The following is a 22,429-nucleotide window of genomic DNA, read 5'->3' as shown; positions in this document are numbered from 1 at the left end:
AGACGCGTTTTGGGTGGAAAACAAAATCGGAGAGGGGTGAAGGACGCTTGCGTGAAGCCCGAGAACCGAACAATATCTGGCAGGAGAGCCCCGTGTTCCCCCCTCATGTGGCCCCCACGTGGGCACTAGGTGCCTCACGTGCCTCGCAGAGGCGGGGGCGTGACAACATCTATTATATGCTCTTGATTATTGCATACTTATTTATTAGATAGATCTTGTATGGTTTATATTTATTGATGCATGGATTGTTTCGATTTTTGATTTGTCGTAGACGTAACCGGCACGATAAATACTTAAATGTTGAATTCATGTTTTCAAAGTATATATCCCATGCTTAGAACTATTCTATCTAATTAATTCTTAATCAAGAATCGCAAAATTTAATTGTTGAAAATAGCATTGTCAAGGGAGAATCCAGATCCCTAGCCTTATCTATATTTTTGAACTTTGTTTAATTATCGATTATTCTCTGCTTTTGATTTCTGAAAATCAACTAAAAATTACATCTAAAATTACGCTGATAATACCTATACCGTTCCCTAAGGATTCGATCTCGGATTTCCGAGTTTTACTACTTGTGCGATTCTCCTGCACTTGGAAGAGCAGTTGTATTTTTGCATCATTTATATCTTGAATGTATTATTGTAAAGGGGGAATTTGGATCCCTAACCATCATTATATTATTGAACTTTGTTTAATTACTTATTATTCTCTACTCTTAATTTCTTAAAAAAAGGGCTCAAATCACATATGAAATTACGCTAATAATACATAGGTCGCTTCCTGAGGAATTGACCTCGGACTCCCGAGTTTTACTGCGATTCTCCTGCACTTGGGAGAGCAGTTTTGCGAATGCAACAATCTATGACATTCATATAAAATGAAGATACTCATGTGGAATTGTTGTTGAAAATATAGTATTATCCCAATTTTAGTTTTTTTAGTATATTTGAAGTACCTTTGATTGGAATGTGGATTATTGTAAATGTAATATTGTTCTGCAGTAATTTGAACTTTTATCTAGCCTCCTTGGTACTTCAGGTTTGTTGATTAGTTAATTCAGTTTGTTTTGAATTTACCTTGCTCAATCTGTTTTTGATATCCCCTGTTAATAATGATTTTTAAGTCTAGATAAATGGTTATTATAAATTTTCTTAATAAAATTCTATTATTAAATTATGCATTCATATAAAAGATTATGCATTTTCATATTAAGTCCAGCTAAATGCATTATTAAAATAATAAATTAATAAATCAAAAGAAATATTTGATGACTTGGAAACGTAATGGTTCTTCGACTGGTCTGCTACTCATATGCAATATTACTTACCATTTGTAGTAAGCATTCATATAGAACATTCATCATCAGCAGTATTGCTTATGCATAATTCAGTCATAGATCACAAGCATTCATATAAAATGATTCACCAACCTACTAGATAAAGAGAAAAGAAAGCATGCATAATTCAAGAATTAATAATTCTTGCTTGTTCTTCTAATTGATTGCATTAAACTCAACCCTATCTTTTTTCCTCAAAAAAGGATGCAGCTTTTTTTTTTTTTTTTTGAAGAAGCAAAATTTCTTATATACTCATATCTCTTCAATGATTCATTTTTTGTCAAAGTTTGCTCTTAACTTCTTGGACATTATGATTTTCTCAGTTCATTCTTCAAAAGGTAAGACAATTTCATTGGTGTGAATAATTAAGTATCTACCACTCGGTTGGTTTTATGCTTTTCAACTATTGCTTCTTCTGAAAAGAACTTGGCCATTGATTAATCACTTAATTTTTTCTTATCCTTCTTTTATATCTCTAACAAACAAAAAATCCATGCAATGCATGATGTAACTTATAATTATTTTAACTGGACAAGAGGAATTAAATTTATTTTAGATTATGTTATCGAAAAACCCATTAGTTTTAACAAAATGTCTTGTCTGATTATAGGGCATCTTTTTAATTTCATTTTTCCAATTTTTGAATTGATCTATTTGTTTTGAGGGCATCAACTGCTGGAGCTGGGTAAAGTCTCTTATCTCCTGGGTTCGATCCCATTCTTGCATCAATAATCAGCCAATATTTTATCTAATCAAGTTCTTTAAAAATCTTGTTTCTGACGGTTTTGAATTGCTTGATATATATCAAACACATTTGATGGTTCTGATATATTATCCAATTATAAGGTCCATCAGACTGACATAGCTATCATCCGAAGTGCTAATAATAGTGTTGGGTGCATGCTTGTGTCTCAAATAGTCTGCTAAGGAAGCTGTCAGAAGTCTCCATTGAGCAAGCAAGCAGCCAGAGCTGTAATTGAAGACTCATATTTGCGTCTCATCAAATAAAAAAAAAAAAGAAAGAACGGAATCCTACTTGGGCACAAGTTGCTTGAGCCAAATATGGTTTTAGTGGCACTTGAAAACACTATAGGAACCATATCAACTTTGGAGGGAGCAGCAGCAAACTCTTCATTTTGTCTTCAGCAAATTGGAATGTCGATATGGTTAAATCTCTCTTCCCAAGGAAATTGCAGCTAGGGGTGGCAATTTTTGACCGGATCCATCAATCCGACCTGCGAACACCTCGCTTTAAGCATCTTTGGGTTTGATCGTAAATGGGTCAACCCATCTAAAGCTATTTATTAAATCGGTTGGGTTCAAGTTTAAACATTTGATCCGTTTAACCCGTTTTGACCCATTTAATAATTAAATTGGGTCATAATCTGACCGTTCAATCTATTTAGAACCTGCTTGACCTGTTTTCGATATGTTTAACCCAACCAACTTAATCTGTTTAAATTTATTTAACTAATTGAAAACTTGTCTAACCTGTTTAACTCATTTTACCTAATTTGATCTGCTTAATAAATATGTTATGTTGGTCAAGTCTGGTTACCTATTTAATAAACAGATCAGATTTGAAATTTTAACATGTTTAATAAGCAAGTTAGGTTTGGGTCGATGAATTTTTGACCCGACCCAATTTCCACCTCTAATTGCAGCTAGAACTCTACAAATTGGCCCAATCTGGATTGTTGTCATATATTTTATTGGTTCTATTGTTTTGGAACTTGTATTGGAATCAGTTGTCAACTACATTAATCCTCCATGAGAGAGGCATGGCAGATTTTAACGTGGAAGGCATGTTGTGACTTATCAGAATTTTGGATTAGGTACTGGTTTGTGTTTTAGCCGTTAACAATAAAGAGAGATTTAAACATACATTTATATGTTAAAATTTAATGAACAATTTTCTTTTGTGAAATTTCTTTTGATTTTTTTGCATTTTTCTATATTGTATTGTTGATTTTTTGTTGACTCTAATTGTAGCCATATGATTTTGATAATACTATTAACCACAAATTTATTGACCTATGTAGAAAGCAATTCCATGCCCTTGGCAAAAAAACCCATGGTAAACAAACATCAACCAACACCATATGATTCTCCTTTTTTTTCACCACTCTCCTCTAAACGTTAAATCTCTTTTTTTTTTCAGTTCATCAAAAAAAGTTACAGAAATTAATAAATAAGGCAGCGGCAAGTTCCATCACTAATAAATAAATAAATAAATAAATAAATAAATAAATAAATAAATAAATAAAAACAAAAAACTCTAAATAGCAATGTAATAATCTGCAGTATATATATTTGATAGGTTTTGCTCTATTATTTTCCAATGAAATTAATCCAAAACTGTTACGCAGCATGGCTACCTTGCTAGTTTTACATGAATATTAGTTGGAGATATCAATAAACAATCTCAAGTCCAACCAGCGTTTCAATGCAGGATTGGTGAGTTGGGCTCCTGTCGTGGGTCCAATTCACTTTATTTCTTAGGCATCAAATAGGACAAATAGTTAGTTACGTAGCGCAACATTTATTGCAACTTATCAATTCCATTCATTTACTGATGTGCCGATTGGAGCACGCCTAGCAGCACTAGACATGACATGCATGTGATCGCACCATGATTATCTTGGTATCGTTTGGAAAGCATCCCTATCACCTGATTAAGGTGGAAAAAAAGTTGTTAGAGTAGGGGTCCAAATTTATTTTTTTATTTAAATTTATTTAGATAGAGATTAAAATTTATGGATAGACAAATAGCTGATCCGTATCTGAATATCCGATTCTAATTGTAATTCTATTAGTTTTACGTAACACTCATAAACTTTTAATAGTTATTAACTTGATTTATTTTTACTTAGTTATATCTTTAATTCTATAGTCATAAAGTCTAATCAAGCAACTTGTATCCATATTAATTTCCATATTTATAGTATTTGACTCGTATCCATATCCATTTAAAATAAATATGAATATAATTTTTACGTCTGACCAACATCCTTATTCATATTTATATTCATAAAAAAAATGAATATCGATATGATAATGTTCGGTTCATATCCGATCTTGTTTCACCCCCATCATGAAGGTTGGTGGTTGGTCATTTTTTTTGGATAGCTTAGATGTTTAATGCCCCGTTTGGCAAAGATTTTGGTATGCCAGAAAGTACTTTTTAACCATCCAAAAGTACTTTTAGATGGAATAAAGTCATCTAATAAAAAAATCGGAAGCTGTTTTAGCTTTGCCAAAAAATTGAAAATGTTTACTTGGGAGAAGATCCAAAATGGAGCTTTTTCGGAAAAATATTTTTAGCACACGTTGGAAAGCTGTTTTAAATTTATAAAATTTTCTTTTTTAGACCAAAATGCTCATGATAAAATTATATAGTTACAGAAAGTCTCCCTTTATATCATAATGCACGAAGAAAGAAATCAGCAGGAGTTCCAACAGACAAGGAACCCTAATCGACTTTGGCTTTCTCCTTTGCCATGTGATCAAGGTATTATTTCTTTTCTGCATTTATTTACCAATCATTTTGAACCAAAAAACCATTGAAAAAAAAAATCGTAGAATCTCACTTTTGCAAGTATGATTGTATGCCTTTATATTTTTTTCTAAAAATTAGTTTTAAAAATATTATATTATATTATAAAAATAATATTATGTTATATTATATTATAATACATTGATATCTTATGTTATATAATATCAAATTATATTATATTATTATGCTATAATATATAATATTATAGTAACTATATTAGAATAATATTATATTACATTACAATAATATTATATTATATTATATATTTATATATTAATATGTATTATATTTTGTTATGATCTATTGTATAATATTATACAATATTTTTTATGATTGTTTTATCATACTAAAATATTTTTTAATTTATTTAAAAAATATATATTAAATTTTTACTGTACTTTAAAATATAGTTACCAAATAATAAATAATTATATATATATATTAATTATAGCATGAATAATTAAAAAGTACCATCAGACTATAAGATAAGTCATAATCATGCGGTACAACAATTATTTGTACGCCACATCAACAGTGACGCGCAACTACTGCAATTAGTTGACTGTTGCACACTTGCGTTAATTTGCCATTCCTCCAACAGCATTCTAATGGCTCACCTAAAGAAATTATTATTGACAGAATGACAGCATCCTATGATTCTCTCTCAGCAAATCTTCCACTATAAGTGAAGCTTGCCGGCAATCTTGAGAACTCCAAGCAAACAAGGAGCAGGGAAGAAGGAGAAGAAAAAAAAAAAAGAGAGTTAGTTGTGTTTCTTCTGTTCTATTGTTTCTATTCCGTCTTCTTTTATTGCACTGCAGATCAAACTGAACCATAATTTTTGATTCTTTTTTCTTATCACGGCTTTATTTTATTCTCCTGTTTATAATTCTGCCCTCATCGCCTATCAAACTTGTTATAACATAGTAAAAAGTATTGTGCATAGTTCAGCAGGCTATTGAAATTATTTTCGATGCGACGGGTGGTTCTTTCATTTTGAATTGGTAGGTACAACCTTTGATTAAAAGATGTGGAGGCTAAAAATTGGGGAGGGAGGCAATCCAATGCTCCGGACGGTCAACAACTTTGCAGGGAGGCAGGTATGGGAGTTTGATCCAAATTTGGGTACGCCCGAGGAGCTTGCTAAGGTTGAGGAAGCACGCGAGAACTTCCGCAAGCACCGATTCGAGATGAGGCACAATGCAGATCTAATCTTACGAATGCAGGTAATTAAATTATGATATTAGCTTTTCCTTGAAGAACAACATGCGTTACATTTTTAATGGAAATATGTATTGTGACAATCAGCACGGACATATATTTAGTTTCATATTGGCTATACACTGAACAAATCTTAGATACTTATACAAGATCAAAAAATCCAAATAACATCTTCTAGTTAGTTTTTTCGGATGAAAACCTAGATTGTTACATGTACTATACTTAATTCGATCGCAGATAATTTTATCATATACTGAAGCGGAGAATTATGGACATGAGAGGAAAGAAGATAAGAGAAATGGAGTTTCTTTTCTTTCTCCAAATATTTTCACTTGGGGAGAGATTAAAATTATGGACCGGAGAGATGCAGTCAGCTATGGTGGCTATTTGTTCATAGTGGACGTAAAAGGGACCTCTACAAGTGAGTTCGAATTTATCAGATGTAGACGAATGCATCATGTTGTGTGCAAGGGTGCAGTTTAGTAAACTTGAAATTTGTCAATTCCTATGTTCAAAACCTGAATAGTTCATACTTTGAAATCTAGCCTTATGGGTTAAGTATGAGTTTGAAAGGAAAGCTCAAAATCCAAATACTATAACTTAAATAAAACAATTTCATTCAGGAAGTTGATGATCTTGATAAATTCCTATGGTAGGTCAACGGATTATAGGAGTTTTTAGCTTATCATAGTCAAAAAAAAATCTGGAACTACTAAATGGGCTATTGGCATTCCCACTTCAAAATGATTTTTTGCCTGCTGCATGACTCATATGGGAAGGATTTGTATACATACTACAAATCCTTGTGGGGACTAAAGATAGATTCTACCATGTTGAGAGCTAGCCGTAACCCAAGCTGACCTGACCACCAGTTGAGATTTCTTCAACCAAAACCTATATCATGATAAATTGAGATTGCATTGGGTTAGACTAGTTTTAGGTCAATTGGGTTGTGTTGGGTTGTGTAGGTAAAGATCGGACAAAGGTTTCTTTGTTAGGTTAATATTGAAGATTGGGATGTCGATCGAGTTCATTTACACAATGTTATAATTTATTAAGGCTAAAGATTTTAGATATATAATATGTGAAGCATAAACATGAAGTTTTTTGTTTTATTACATTGGCTGATGTGAGACTAGGTTCTTGGATCCAACTGGTATTAGCTTAACACTAACCAAATGCAACTTGGGGTTAGATTAAGATTATAAGCTAAAGTCCAATCCAAATTCATGAAACTTCAATTCAATGAACAGATTAAGATGGTTGGGTTCAGGTTTAGGCATCTTTGGTCTCTGACCACTAGAAAAAAGACCCTCAACAAAAAGAAAAGATAATAGGGTTCATAGTGGACTACAAAATGGTTGGATAATGAATGGTATATTCATATTTTTTTATGCATATTCAATGTATAAATATATAATTGGATAGTAGTCAATTTTTAATTTTTCTTAATAGATAATAATATAAGTCGATTATTACTTTGGATACAAATTGAACCTTTTGAGCAAAGCTAAATAAAGAAAACTAAGATGCTAACCAGCCTTAGCTCAGCTGCTTAGAAGCCCCATCCACTTGGAAGAGGACCAAGGTTCAAACCCTAGTGGTGGCATCCTCATATTTCTTTAAAAAAAAAGTGACCACTAATATTAAATGATAAATTCATAAATGTTAAGAAAGTGTCACAATTTAAGCATTTAACTATAATTTCAATAATCACAAATTGGGAAGCTTGATTTAGATTACAAAATCTAGATATGTAGATATTTTCAGAGAAAGGAGAATCATAAGAACCTTCTACGGAGAATTCATATAATTAACAACCCTCTCTCTAGTCATTATGAACATGTCAACTAGAATGCAACACGTGCAATGTATATACTTTCTAAAAGATTTTTTTGAAAAAAGATCATAAATAGTAAATGTCTAAGAAAGGATTTAAGTTAAGCCTTATATATAGAGAGTCCAAGAGAATTTCCTTTTTATAGTAAATACATGTTAGGCAATCCGACACTTAGCACACTTCTCTAAGTTTTTGCAGATATTCATGTATCAAAATCCAAATCTAAATAAAAAAATGACATTCGATTACCTGAATCTGCATATAAAAACCTTAAAATTCATACTTGTATTCATATATTTGACATTTTTTTTAATCATATTCAAGATTATATCCAAATCTAATTAGATGTATATTTTTGTTGTGTGCCTCCAATCAAGTCCGACTATGTATTTGAACCTAGTTGAATAATTAGTGCTACTAGAACAACTCCACTAAAGAGCTATAGTTTGGAGTGCCTTATCTTATCCTCAAACCCCATATATATAGAAGTCTAGTTTGGCTAAAAGTGGAGGATAAAGTCACTTAATCAGCGGGTTACAGGATAGTAAACCTTGGGTTAGCCAAAACTCTCTCATAAATGCACCAATATTGTTTGGTTCAATAAAAAAAAAAAATCCCAATTAGCTGGGTTAAATGGGGTAACTTGGAGAAGAAAAGGAGACTTAAACTATCTCACCTTTTCTAAGAGTTAGGCCCCTAGTTGGTTCCCTAATAAACCAACACAAAGTTTTTTTTTTCCCACTTTTATTCGGCTATACATATGCAGCCACGCAACTTTTTGGACGCTCAATTATCCTCCAATAATGAGGGTTACCTTTGAACTTTTACATAAACTAAAAACTATTTCTTTGGTATTTTATTCAAATTTAACGTGGTCAAACAATTTAGAAAGAAGGGATTGAATAGTTTACGTAGCTAAGAAAGAACAACTATCTCTTGGTTCAAATATTCAAGTTAAGATTATTCTAGACTAAGATAGCCTGGATTATTCCTAGGTTAAGTGGGATAAAAGTGTTAGGAGGAGAAAAGGTAACGCAACTACTGTCTTCCAACATTTCAAAATATCTATTTTGCCTTCTAAAGAGGTGATTTAACCCAAGTGCTGAAGTAAATGTTTAACTAAATAAGGTACAACAAATGGAATAGAAAGCGTTGATTCTGACCTATCTCCTAAACAAATATAGCTTCTAAGATTCCCTTAGTCATGTTAATGATCAGTGTTGCTTTATTAAAACTCCAAGCCTAGTGGGATAAAGTGACAAAAAATGGAAGAATAAGGATACCATTCTTCAACTTTTTGGATGTTTGACCATTTTGGCTCCTACCTAAATAAGGAACTATTATGTTACTTTCAGATAGGTAGGCTACAAAACCCAAGTCCAGATAATAGTTAGATGAAGATCCATTGTAGCTTTGAACGATCATGTATTGATTAGCTCTAAGAGCTTGGGAGGGGATGCCTCAGGGTGGTCTATAATTAAATCACAACACTAATGTCACACCTCCGACCCAAATTTCACGGCAATCCCCGCATACTTATAGAGAACTCTTCCTGCGAGCATGTAAGACATCTCATCATGATATCAGAATCTAGCAACAAAAATAATTTAAATAATAATATTTAAATTTTAATTAAATAACAAAATTAAAAGTCCTACAAAACTAATAATATTTTAAAATCTTGCATCAACTCTAAAATAAAATTTAACCTAAATAAAAATGTCAAAATCTTATCTCTAATCACTCTCCCATGATAAATCCCCAAGTCGAGCTATTCGGATCTTTAAAACAGTAAGAAATTGTATAATGAGCTAGACAGTCCCGTAAGTAATGAATACCTTAACTAGATAATTTATATAATAACATAAAATATAAATACGAATTATAATGAGTCAGTATAAAGACATAATTAATTCTGTTTCAAAACAAAAATTCATTAAAATTCATATCTTTTAAATATTTATATACATAATAAATAAATCCGATTCAAAACAAATCATATTCAACTCAATAGCCTTAAACTATGGCCACATTTATATCCTGTGGCTAGTCCAAAAATAGAACCGCACTTATATCCTGCAGAGTGTGCTAGAATACCACACTTATACCATACGGAGTAGGCCAGAATACCATATTTATATCTTACAGAGTGGGCTGGAATACCACATTTATACCTTATAGTAGAGCCGAAAACAGAATCAATAAGCTCAATAATAATCATAGTGTCAATGCATAACTAGGTTGAGAGTTCAAATCTGATACATATTAAAGTTCTTTTTACAAAATAACATATATATCATAATCCAATCAAAATATGCATATACGACGTAAGATCATTAAACAATAAAATAACAGTCTAGAAAATATTACTCTGGATTACATATCTATTTTTTTCATTCGAAACACCATCTCATAAAATTCATAAATCACATATAGTCAATTAACAATTTTTTTGATGTAAAAATAATATTATATAAATAAAAAAAAATCTAGAAAAGGTAGATCATTACTTATTTTGCATGAACAACAAGCAGGCAATCCAACTAATCCTGAAATTCTCCTTCAAAATCTAATATCCAAAATTATATTATTATTTTATTAAAATTTAATCATGATTAATTTAAGACTAAAAATTCTAAGTCCCAATACCCTTGTAGGCTGACTAAGAGAAAGTTTGTGACATCTCGGTCGGTCCAATTAAAGTGGAATTCATCTGATCATGCTCAGACTAGGATATAGGTGGTTCAATAGAGATCATGGATGACTAAATCTTACAGTATTTGGCAAGAACCAAAATAGGGGCTGGCACGCTATCCGATGACCCTGGATCAGATTCCTTCATTTAGATCGATCTAAAAATCACAAAGAGTCATACTTACGGAGTCTAATCAACTCTAGAGAAAGAGTTAAAAAAAAGAGAAAAATAAGAGAGAGAAAGGATGGGGAAAGGAAAGGAAAGAGAAAGAAAGGAAGCTTCTCGCTCTCACCAAGGAAGAGGAGAAAGAGTATGACTGTTGGTGGTGCCCGAGGTTAGGGACCTATGGCCGACCAATAAGCGATTAGCGGCTGGCAGTGCGAAAGACGGTAAAAAATAGGGGACCCCTCATGTCATGAAATAGGGCAAACTGGGGTCAGGCTATGACCATAATCCATCATGGGGGGTTAGGAGGAAACCCCGACGATGAACGCCGACAGAGGAACCTGCCGAAAAACAAAAGAAGAAGGCTAGTTTTCACAAAAATAGGGGAAATAGGGCTATATCACTTTACGACCAAAATCTAGTGATAACCGGTTGGAATCAAAGCTTCCAAGGATGACTGAAGAAGGAGAGATAAGCTAACTAAAGGTTTCCAGATTCTTACCTGGCTTTCGGCAATGGTTGGTAATGGCAACGACGTTGGAAGTGGTCGACATTCGAGGAGAAAAATCAAAGAATTCCAATGATGATGTCGATCGGGGACTTGGGCTCTTCGATGTGGTAGAAGAGAGATGAGGGGGAAGGCTCTAAATAGAGTCGGAGAAGGCTAGAATCCACCCCTAGGTTAGATTCGATCTGATGGGATCAGGAGAAAGAAGACTCCAATCTAAATAGAGCTGGAGAAGGCCGAAGTCCGCCCCTGGGTCGGATTATGTCCAATGGGATCGAGAGGAAGAAGACTCCCATAAGAAGTCTTCTTCCTTCTTCGCTCGTGCCAAGCACATGCGATTTGTTTTTTTTTCATTTCTGGGCCAAATCTTTTCCAATTGGACCCAATAAACTAAGGACGGGGTTTTACAACTAATGATCTTTCTTTATTTAAATACCATTATATGTTGTAGCTCGTTTTGTCTTACATTTCAATTTCTTAATGAAATGAATGATAAGGGAACCTATTTTCTACTTAAAAAAAGAAAAACTAATGAATGAGCATGCCAGCCCATCAATACTACCATTAAGAGTCGAACAAACAAAAGAAAAAATGTAAATGCTATCATTAATAGTCCCAAAATGGTGAAATACAAAAAATTGATCCCATAATTTGATTAATTGTATATAGATAATGGAAAAGAATAGAAGAATAAAAATTTGAAATTTATAAGAAACTACATCAAAATGGGAAGGAGGGAGAGGAAAGAAAGTGGATGAATAACAAATTTCTTTTTCCATGTGCATTGCAAATGCCAAATGCTAGTATATTAGCATTGAGCACTTGAAATGCAAGTGAGAGCATCTCTATTTGCTAAGAACTGATTATTTAGACACATTGAGTTCATTGGCCTTCTCTCCTCTTAGAAATTAAAATAAATGGGAAAGCATAAAGCAGCAGGAGTTGGGCCAATTTGAATTTTCTTTCATTTTATTATTTAATTTTTTTTTCACTTTTCTACTATATCTTGACATCTATAAAAATTGAGAGTCTCACATATATGCTGCTGCTTCCCTATTTAATAGAAAATCCTTAACTCCTTAAATTGTAAACCACATATTTATATTGTATATAGAAATGATAGTTCCGAAATCATGAAATCTTCCCTCTTAATTTTATTTATCATTTTTCAAATGAGAATACCCCTCCTATTTATCTTTTTTTAAAAAAATATTAATGAACCCATTAGTTTTCTCACCTATGTTAATTACCACAAGCACTCATTCTCATGCTTTTCCAATCAAGTTAGACCCTTTTCATAAAACTCTTCAATAGGTTGTATTAATTTGATTCCTAAATAAATTAAGCTCTTTGATTCAACTCCTAAACAAACTGGACTCTGTTATGCACTTTCTCTTCTCTTTTCCTCGAATGTGCATTGCACTTGCCTAGTTACTGGTATAACTAAAACAAGAAATATATTACCAATAAAATTCTGGCTATGAAAAGAGTCAAGTGACAAAGTGGTGGGCTTGGTCATTGAAAGCCTTTTCCAATAGGTAACAGAGATGTAAGGAGAATATTAAAAAAATGAATTAGAGATGATTCAATAATTCAGAAATTCGTTTTGAATTGGATCAGGTACCCATATTTTAGCCAGGATAAGTATGTTGCATGTTTCTATTAATGAATGGGTTAGCTCGGTCCATCAGCCACTTAAAGTATTGGCCAAACTTCAGCCTAACCTGATTCAGACTTATTTACATGCCTAGCCATAACTAGATTGGTTCATGTTGGTTGATGATGTAAGTAAAATCAAGAGTGATTTTGTGGTAAGGTTCAGATTTTTCTTTTCTCCGTGTGTGTGTGTGTGTGTGTTTTTGCAAATGTGTTACTTTCATCATATCCTTTACTCTAAGATATGATTTTTGGTTCTTGATATGCAGTTTGAAAAGGAGAACACAAACAAACAGACTCTCCCCCAAGTCAAAATAGGTGATCGTGAAGACATCACAAAGGAGGCAGTGCTAGTAACCTTAAGGAGGGTCATGATTCGTTATTCCACTCTACAAGCTCATGATGGGCATTGGCCTAATGATTTTTCTGGTCCAACGTTCCCTTTACCTCTTTGGGTAATTTTTGATCTAAAATTGAGAAGATTTTTCCAATGCTCCATTCAAGTATCTCTTTCCATGTAGACAAAATCACCGAAAAATATAATCTTCTCTAAGAATTGCTTAATCAGCTATGAAAATGACTAGTTTTGTAGTAGTATGGCTGGAGTTATTATTATAATATTGTTTTATATAATTTTTCATGCAGATTATTAGTTTACATGCTATTGGAGAATTCAATACAGTTTTTTCATCGGAACACCGTAGGGAGATGCTTCGCTATATGTACAACCTACAGGCATGGATTTTTTTTTATCTGAAACCCTTGAAATTTAACTAAGCAAAGACCATAAACTTCCTAAGAATGTATATATGAAATTGTAGAATGAAGATGGAGGATGGGGCGTTCAGTTTGAAGGTACAAGCAACATGATTGGCACATCCATGAGTTATGTTGCTTTGAGGTTGCTTGGTGAAGAGCCTGAAGGTGGAGATGGGGCGATGCTGAAAGCACGAAAATGGATACTAGATCATGGTGGTGCAACTGCTATATCAGCATGGGGAAAATTTGCCCTTTCAGTAGGAGATGAGACCTTTACTTTTAGAAAATCCGGTGATTCTAATCACTTGAATATATATTTGATGCCATTGTACTATTATGACTGCAGATGCTTGGAGTATATGAATGGTCTGGAAGCTACCCTTGGGTCCCAGAAGCATGGTTACTCCCATATTTCCTACCATTTCATCCAGGTTCATGTTCCTTCTTTGTTCCAGAAAGAACTCTGCCTTTTTTTTTTCTTCTTTTGACAAGGATATAAGAGTTAAAAAATAAAATAGATATAATAAATCTATCTTGTCATTTGTCTTCAAAATTTCTATCATAGATGGAATTCCAAAATAATGCCTCTTGTATTTAATTTACTTTCTTGAGCATTACCCAAAATGTGAACCCGATTTCCATCTCCAAACTTGGTGCATAAGAAGCACACTGAAAGCTATAGGAGAGTTAAAATATATAATCATACATTCTACCACATATTTATATTTTGAACTTTTCCCAGGCTAAAAACATGATTCTTTCATTAGTTCAAAACCAACTATATCACAAGCTCTTGTGATAGGTCAAGGGTATCATGCCTGGCCTTTGAAGCCCTGCATTTTGGATTTTTTTTTTTTTTTTTTTTGTTTTTGATAAGTCAACCGCAATGGGCTAGAAAGAACTAAAAAAGCAACCAAACCTACCTTAACCATTAAGAAAAAAGATAGATTATATAAAACACCTCGTAAGACATCTCATAAGATGCCTCTTTAGAAATAAAACCTAGAATAACAAACAATATTCTGATAAAACCACATGAATGCAAGCAACTCAACCAATCCACTCCAATAAATGGTATGCTATTGAACTTTATGCCATCCCTTACATAGCCAAATAAGCCAAATGCCATTATGCTTAATGGGTTAGTTGATATGTGTTGAGCCACTTCATCATGTGATTATCTTTTTTAGTAGAGTCGAAGCTTTAGATGAAACATCCTATCATAATTTATTAAATAATGGAGAGGTCTTTGGTTTTTGGAGGCCCTCTTAGGGAAAGCATAGCTTGTAGTATTTTCTACACCATGGTAACTTCAATAGAGGAGTTAGCTTGTGACAGTCTTCTCGTAGAATTAGTACGAAGTCACCACAAAGTTTTCAAGGAGGTATAAGTGGATAACAAATGTTACTATTCTTGGATGTAGAGTGATTCTTAGGGTAATAAGCCTTAAGGAATAGCCAAAGTTTGTTTGTCTAAATAATCTTCTATTTTTATCTATTTTCACCCAGAGCAAGAAAGATCAATTTTAGGCTTAAAACAAGGGAAACGAGAATATATGGATGATTCTTACATGCTTTAAGGAAGAGGGATGTGACTAAGGTGTAACCATAAGGAGTATATGGAAACTTTTCACCATTTTTTGCATCACTTTCATAAATAGATTCCAGGTTATACCTCTTGATAAGAAATGAACATACGTTCTTCTTCTAGCAAACCACAGCAAAATAAGCCATCTATGAAGCTCCAAGATATTTTAGTATATGTCACTTGATTGTAAATGCGCATAATCAAATCAAAATCTATATATATGCACAACCATGGCTATGTTGTTCTTCAAAAAAATACAAATATAGTTAGAGAGTTGTAGTCTTAACTCAAACTTAGAGCCTCTATAAAGAGGAGAGCTACACCAACTAATTACGATGTGTCTAATGGGCATAAGACAAACTAGTTTACTAGAGCTTGCAACTAATTTAACTACTATGGAGTAGATCTTTGATAAGAATATTAGGGTTGTCCTAATTTAAGTAATTAAGTTTAGATTTAGCAAAAGAAGAAACTATATATGTAATTGATATGCAATCTATACAAACTCCTCACAAGGCCTAATTATTTCAAGTATGTATTTGTATTGAAATTTGGAGATCCATCATTTACGTCATTATTATAAGTATCTATTGGAGAAAGTGAGAAAAGGAGGACAGGACTTAAGGTAACACTAATGAAAGTGGTGAGAAGAGATAAATAAAAGCTTAAGATAAAACTAGAGGGAGCCCTAAATAGGAACACTTGGTGAAAGATGGATCCAAATACTTGCAAGAAGGCTTGATGTTAATGGTTATGGTCATGACAATGAACTTTTCCAAATTATTTTTTTAATATTAAAGCAAAGGGAATGGCAATATATGAAAGATTCCTATATGTGTTGAGGAAGAGGGATGTGACTAAAGTGAAACCATAAGGGGGTATGAAAGATTTTCACCATTTTTTGCATCACTTTTATAAATAGATTTCGGGTTAGACCTCTTGATAGAGAATGAACAAAAGTCCAATTGAATGAGTCCAACTGGCATTAAAGACACTAGTCTGCTAAAGCTTGCAACTTATCTAACTACTATAGAATAGATCATTTAAAAGAATATTAGGGTTGCCCTAATTTAAGTAATTAAGTTTAGAGTTTGCAAAAGTAAAAACTATATATGTAACTAAAATGTAATTATACCAAACTCTTCACAAGGCCTAATTATTTCAAGTATGTATTTGTATTGGTATATAGAGATCCATCATTTAGGTAATTATTCCAAGTAAGTATCTATTGAAAAGGAGGAGAGAGCTTAAGGTAACACTGATAGAAGTTGTGAGAAGAGACAAAATGAAGTCCGAGATAAACTAAAGGGAGTCCTAAATGGGAACTCTTGGTAAAAGATATATAAATCCAAAGAGGGGGATCCAAATAGTTGCAAGAAGGCTTGATGCTGATGGTATGATATGAAATAACTTTTTCTTGTGAAATTTTTAAACTATATTGTGCTAATTTATTTTAAAATATCAAATAGTTTTTGAATTATTGTGCTAATTGATTTTAAAATATCAAATAGTTTTTGAATTCCTTCTTTTATGGTTAAAATATAACCATGATTATCTCATTTGTACAATCTTTTTCTAAGCATGAAATTTCTTGCTTTTGTTTGCCTTTTGTTGCACTAGAGATTAGCATTAAGGATCACTAAAATATATCTTTTATATATTGGGCTTGCAGCTTTTGAACAATCTTAGTATTGTATATGATCTTAATTAATGGCCCAAGAGGCCCTTTAGGAGGAGGCATACGGAAATATCTCTAATCTTCTATTTTATAGCTATATAAAAAGTATTTGATTACCTTATGATGATTATCGGAGAACAAACAATCTTACCTCATGGACATGACAAGGATATTTGCTAGAGCTAAATCTATTTTCCTATAGGCAAAGAGGACTATGAAAATTTTATCTTTTTGAAAAAGAGAGGATATCTTCACTGGCTTCACTCTTTTGGTCACCTTTGCCATTTTGGCATATTTCCCTTATGCCATCTTCAATAATAAATATCATCAATTCCGAGATAGGCCCTTGATGAGTGCACGATATATTGCTGTTGCAAGTCATTATAAAATAACTTCGTTGTTATACAAAGTTAGTCACATAGGGGCTTGGTCACTATCTTGTTGATAGACATGCTTTAACATACCTTGGAGACCCTCACATGAACCATCATAGCATATTCATATAAAAGTATGTAGAAATACACACACAACAACTTTGAATTTGAGGAATATTCCATTTTGATTCTATCTATCATTTTTTTTCTTTTCAAAATATCCTTATAACTCCCTTAAATACATAAGTAATTTCTATATTATTTTAAAATTCAAATAATCAAATAATTTGTATATTGTTTTTAAAATTTTATTATTCTCTTTAAAAGTTGCTTGCAATGCAATCTCAAATTTTATATTTATGTTTCTTCGCAAAATATATATTCATGCTTGTAATTAATCATTATGTGTCTATCTTTCTATATAAATGTACAATGTAATTTATGAAATATTTTTCCATTTTTTGCAAATGACACCGAGTTGCACATAAAAGAGAGAGAGAGAGAGATAAAATATTAATTATCGAATATTACAAAATATTTTGATTTAATGAAAATAAGATCAAAGATAAGGAAACTTTTGTACTAATATTCTAATCTAGATACCTAGGCAGCTATCTATGCGATAGGCCAAGTTCCTTTCATAAGGTTGCCTAGCCTATTTAGTAGCTACAACAAAATTAGAGAGTCTAATGAGAACCATTTTTTTAATTGTAATGGGCAGTTCCCCATCATAGTGTTAATTATACCATCTTACCATATAATAAGATAGATTAAGCCTATGCTCCCACCTTGATGCTCCACCAATCCTTATAGACTTTAGAATGACATATAAAATAGTCAAGCTAGATTAGTTCACTCTTTTTTACCCCCTCCCCCGAACAAATTCTAATGGCAACACCTTGTACTGCTTGATCAAATAGATGAGGCACAAGTTAATATCAAAACTTGGAATCTATTTAAAAATCACACAAAATTTTGGAGGAATATTATCTTCCTAAATATTTAAGGCTAACCCCATAATGTCTAAGGAGAATTAATAAAATTATCCCTATTCAAATGTGATCAGTTGTTATTCATAATGTGAAATAATATCAACAATGCAAAAACCAAATTTCATGTGATAAGAGCTTGTTGTTTCAATAATCTTAATTCTTCTTTACTCTTGATGTCAATTTTTCTTATTGAAATCTCTTTTCTTCTTTGCTCTTGATGTCAAATTTTCTCATCATCTTTTCCCAAAAGATAACCACATGTTTTGATGGTAATGTTTGTCTCTAGTCATTGGTTTTATAACATTGATAGTCTAAGTGGCAATAAATGGTTTCTAACTTGAGAAATCATAAAATTTGAGGATATAAATATGTAAGTGTGTCGATATGAATTATTCAAAAAAATTATGTTTGTCTTTTCCTTCGCTCATTCACAAATAGGGCCAAATATTATCTTTATCCTTATATATATAGGCTAATAAGTGTTGTCTAATCGCATCATATGATCGAAAGTTAATTACATTAATGGCATCAAACAACTTTGTTGCCCAGTAGATATAGCCCAAGAGGGGGAGGGGGTGTGAATTGGGTCTTTTAAAACTTTTTAACTACTTCTAAACTTTTCAATTAATTAAGATAAGTTGTATGGATGCACAATGAAATTTAAACTTAGCAACAGTTTGATTCTAATCTGATCAAGATTAAAACTATTAAGCAACGGACTCAATAAACGATTAGTCTAAGTTTTCCCAAGCATGCAATTCAATACAATAAATCTTAATGCAGTTTTATTAAATGAGACTTGATTAAACAATTTAAATATACTTACAACTAAAGGATGTGTGGATAAGAGTTAAGCAAGCAATTCAATTAGACATTTATCTAAGTAAGTAAGTAAGAAAATTAAACAATAAAGAAGCATCACAAACACAACAAAAGTATAGTGGTTCGATGCCAACTGCACCTACATCTACTCCTCAAGCTCTCTTGAAAATTTCACTATAATCCTAAGACTACAGTCCGGTTGTTTTACAAGCTCACAACCTAACTTGTTGTTTTTCCAGGATCATAACGAACCCAAGTTAGTTTTCCCAGGCTCACCAACCCAAAAGCTATCCCGATTGTTTTCCGGGTTCACAATCAACCCAGTTGGTTTTTCCAAAAGCTCATTAACCAAAACTTTTACAACGTTTGTTTTTTGGGCTCACAAACAACCTAGTTAGTTTTTCCCAAGGCTCACCAACCAAAATCTTTCCGTTTGTTTTCCGAGTTCACAATCAACCTTGTTGATTTTCCCAAAGGCTCACCAACCAAAATCTTTCCATTTGTTTTTCGGGCTCACAAACAACCCAGTTGATTTTTTCCAAAGGTACACCAACCAAAACCTTTTTCCTTGTTGAATCCTCCTGATTCTACAACTTCCAATTTAGGTTTGAAAGAACCTTTACAAGTGCAAAAATTGAAAGAATTAAAGCACAAAAGCTATTGCTATACAAATAAAATAATAACTGAATAAGGAGAGCAATAGAAGATGTTGGTCGATTGATTGCAGTCGTAGATGCTTCACCAACTTCCAGAGCTGTAGACTTGATGTTGAATGCTTGCAATAAGACTTTTAAGGCTTTCACTTGGTTGCTCACTCTTATATTTTGGTTTTTGGGGCTTTTTTATAATCTGGACATTTGAGCAGTGGAGCTCTCATTTAATCCATATGGTTCCCTTGTATTTATAGCTTAGAAGTCCTTGGAAACTGTTTTAGAGCCGTTGGAGATGAAAGAGCCGTTAGAGATGAAATACTAGCCGTTGGAGCCGTGAAAAACTAGCCGTTATGCGTCCCAGCAGTGCTCGAGTCAAGTTCCGCAGACCTTGAGTCAACTCGGCTGAAACAGGAGTTGGCTAGAGAATAGGAGTCTGCTCGGCACTGTAGTTGGAGTCGGCTCGAGCATTGTAGCGCTGAAAACTGCTTTCTGTCCTGACTGAGAGAGAGAGTTGACTCGAATGAAGTAGGAGTCGACTCAGCACTGTAGCTGGAGTCGGTTCGTGAATAGTAGGAGTCGGCTCGAGCACTGTAGCACTGAAAACTGCTTTCTGTGCCATTGCCCTCCAAAGTGCTAGAGTCGACTCTAAGCTTCTAGGAGTCGACTCGAGAATTATTTTTTTGAATTTTTTTTTAGAATTGCTCCTCCAACTTGAATTTTTTGTACTTGAAACTTGGGCCAATGAAGTGTGGCTTTCTTCCAACTTTTCTTGAGAACTTTTGAGGCCTTCTTGCATTCTTCCAACTTGCTATATTCCTTGCAAAACAAATTATCTTTCTTCTTGCAACACAACCATTAGTAATTATACTTCAAGATTTTGTGATCATCAAAATCAATCTTTGGATCAACAATCTCTCTCTTTTTGATGATGACAAAACTTGGAGTATATGCAATATAAAATAGATTATGTTCTAGAACTAATGCATAGCTAAGTTACATGAAGTAGAAAATATGTATCTTTAAAATATACTTCATGATAATGCTTTAGATTTAATCAGCTTAACCCAATCAATACATTTCAATCTAAGCTGATTTATATTCCATTCAAAATACATAAAGTATTATGACATGTAAAGCATTATGAGCATATACTCTTACTCAGATATTTCTTCCCCTTTTTGACAACATCAAAAACAGTTGCAAAATAATGAAACATTAAGCGCAAAATAACAAATTATACTAAGATATTTCTCTTCCTTATTGTACTCTGATTTTCAGTCGATGCATGTTGAATTGTTGCAAGAATATGAATCATATAACTCCAGGCAATAATATCAGAACAAGAGTAATGAGCATAGATCAGAGCTAATTAAGATGATTCCAGAGCAAATTATAATGAGAGCACATCGAATGTGATTCCAAAGATAGATTTCAAATCAAGTGCAAATGGAATCTTTTTCAGGTTAATTCAAAGAGTATCAAGAATGATATTCAAAGAAAGCATGAATGAAAATCCAACCTCTTTCTTTTTAAAAGATCTTTAAAAACAAGTACGAAAGCTTGTTCATTTAAGATCTTTGGCCCAATATATTAAGTATATAGCAACATGAGAGCAATCTAATTAATTTGTAGAGTATAATATCAGAACATATATATTCGAAAAATATAACATCATGTTGGATCATTAATTCTTAATGACTTCAAAGTTTGTCGCACAAATACCAAAACATGAATTCATGCAATTTATGATATATCTTAGAGCATACATAAAATTCAAAGCTTTGAAAGTTCTTTTGGAGCTTTTTTTAAAGACTTTCTTTTACTCCTTTAAAAAGAATAGCATCAAAATCAATTAAAATGAATTGGTACAGGATTGAAGCTCTAAAGTGCAAGCCAATAAGAACTCATTAGTAGATTCCAATGTAAATTTTTGATACCAAGACAGATGAAATCTTCTTTAATTAGTTTTCAAAACAAATAATTTACCAATTAAGTACGGATGGAAATCCAACTTTTAAAAGATATTCAATGAAGCACAATGTCTGATACCAAAATATGCTTGAATTGATATCAATTTTAAACCAATTAGACATTAAAAGTATACTAAAAGTCCTTTGCCAAATTTACATAGAGTAATCTTTAATGATTTAGCATTTAAGAACATTCATTTCTTCTTTCATCTATGTAAGACTCTTGAGATCTATTCATGCTTTTCAGATATCGACAACAATGATCATGAATCAAACATAAAACATTATGTTCCAAGCTGATTTCAAATTATGAATATCACAAAAAGAAAAATGAAATTACTATTGGTAAAAATATGTTTCAATCAAATTGTCCAAGCATGGAGTATTACAAATTATATTTAGAGAAGATCTTTATTATATGAATATTGAAAATACATAATCTAAAATATTATGTCACATGCACAACATAATATGCATATGTTATAACATTACGTATTAAAGCATTAAGAACAAACATGTCAAGGATCAAAATCAATTCTTTTTAAATATGCTCCCCCTATTTAAATATGTAATTTTAGTATTAATTGATCCAATTATGATCCTTTTAGTTTGAG

General features: G+C 32.4%; 1 protein-coding gene across 11 annotated transcripts in view; it reads left to right on the top strand.

The window, feature by feature from the left end:
* The first annotated feature begins 5,480 nt into the window (after positions 1-5,480).
* Positions 5,481-22,429, top strand: part of LOC103695874 (cycloartenol Synthase-like) — a 132,930-nt gene continuing 115,981 nt past the window's right edge. For 4 of the 11 annotated variants that reach the window (XM_088714307.2, XM_088714316.2, XM_088714310.2 and 1 more), the window contains exons 1-6: positions 5,484-5,657; positions 5,904-6,121; positions 13,250-13,435; positions 13,626-13,715; positions 13,802-13,996; positions 14,086-14,170. In XM_088714307.2, the coding sequence (XP_088570433.2) occupies positions 5,924-6,121; positions 13,250-13,435; positions 13,626-13,715; positions 13,802-13,996; positions 14,086-14,170 (754 nt within the window). In that variant the 5' untranslated portion in view covers positions 5,484-5,657; positions 5,904-5,923. Of the gene's footprint in view, positions 5,662-5,903; positions 6,122-13,249; positions 13,436-13,625; positions 13,716-13,801; positions 13,997-14,085; positions 14,171-22,429 lie in introns of all 11 variants that reach the window. The other 7 variants (XM_088714308.2, XM_088714313.2, XM_088714311.2 and 4 more) reach the window with 4 other exon arrangements.

This window comes from Phoenix dactylifera, chromosome 18 (genome assembly GCF_051530095.1).
Source record: "Phoenix dactylifera cultivar Ajwa chromosome 18, Ajwa_hap1_PhDact_Kaust_v1.1, whole genome shotgun sequence".
In the NCBI taxonomy this organism is placed as follows: Eukaryota; Viridiplantae; Streptophyta; class Magnoliopsida; order Arecales; family Arecaceae; genus Phoenix; species Phoenix dactylifera.
This window is presented reverse-complemented; position numbering and strand designations above follow the sequence as displayed.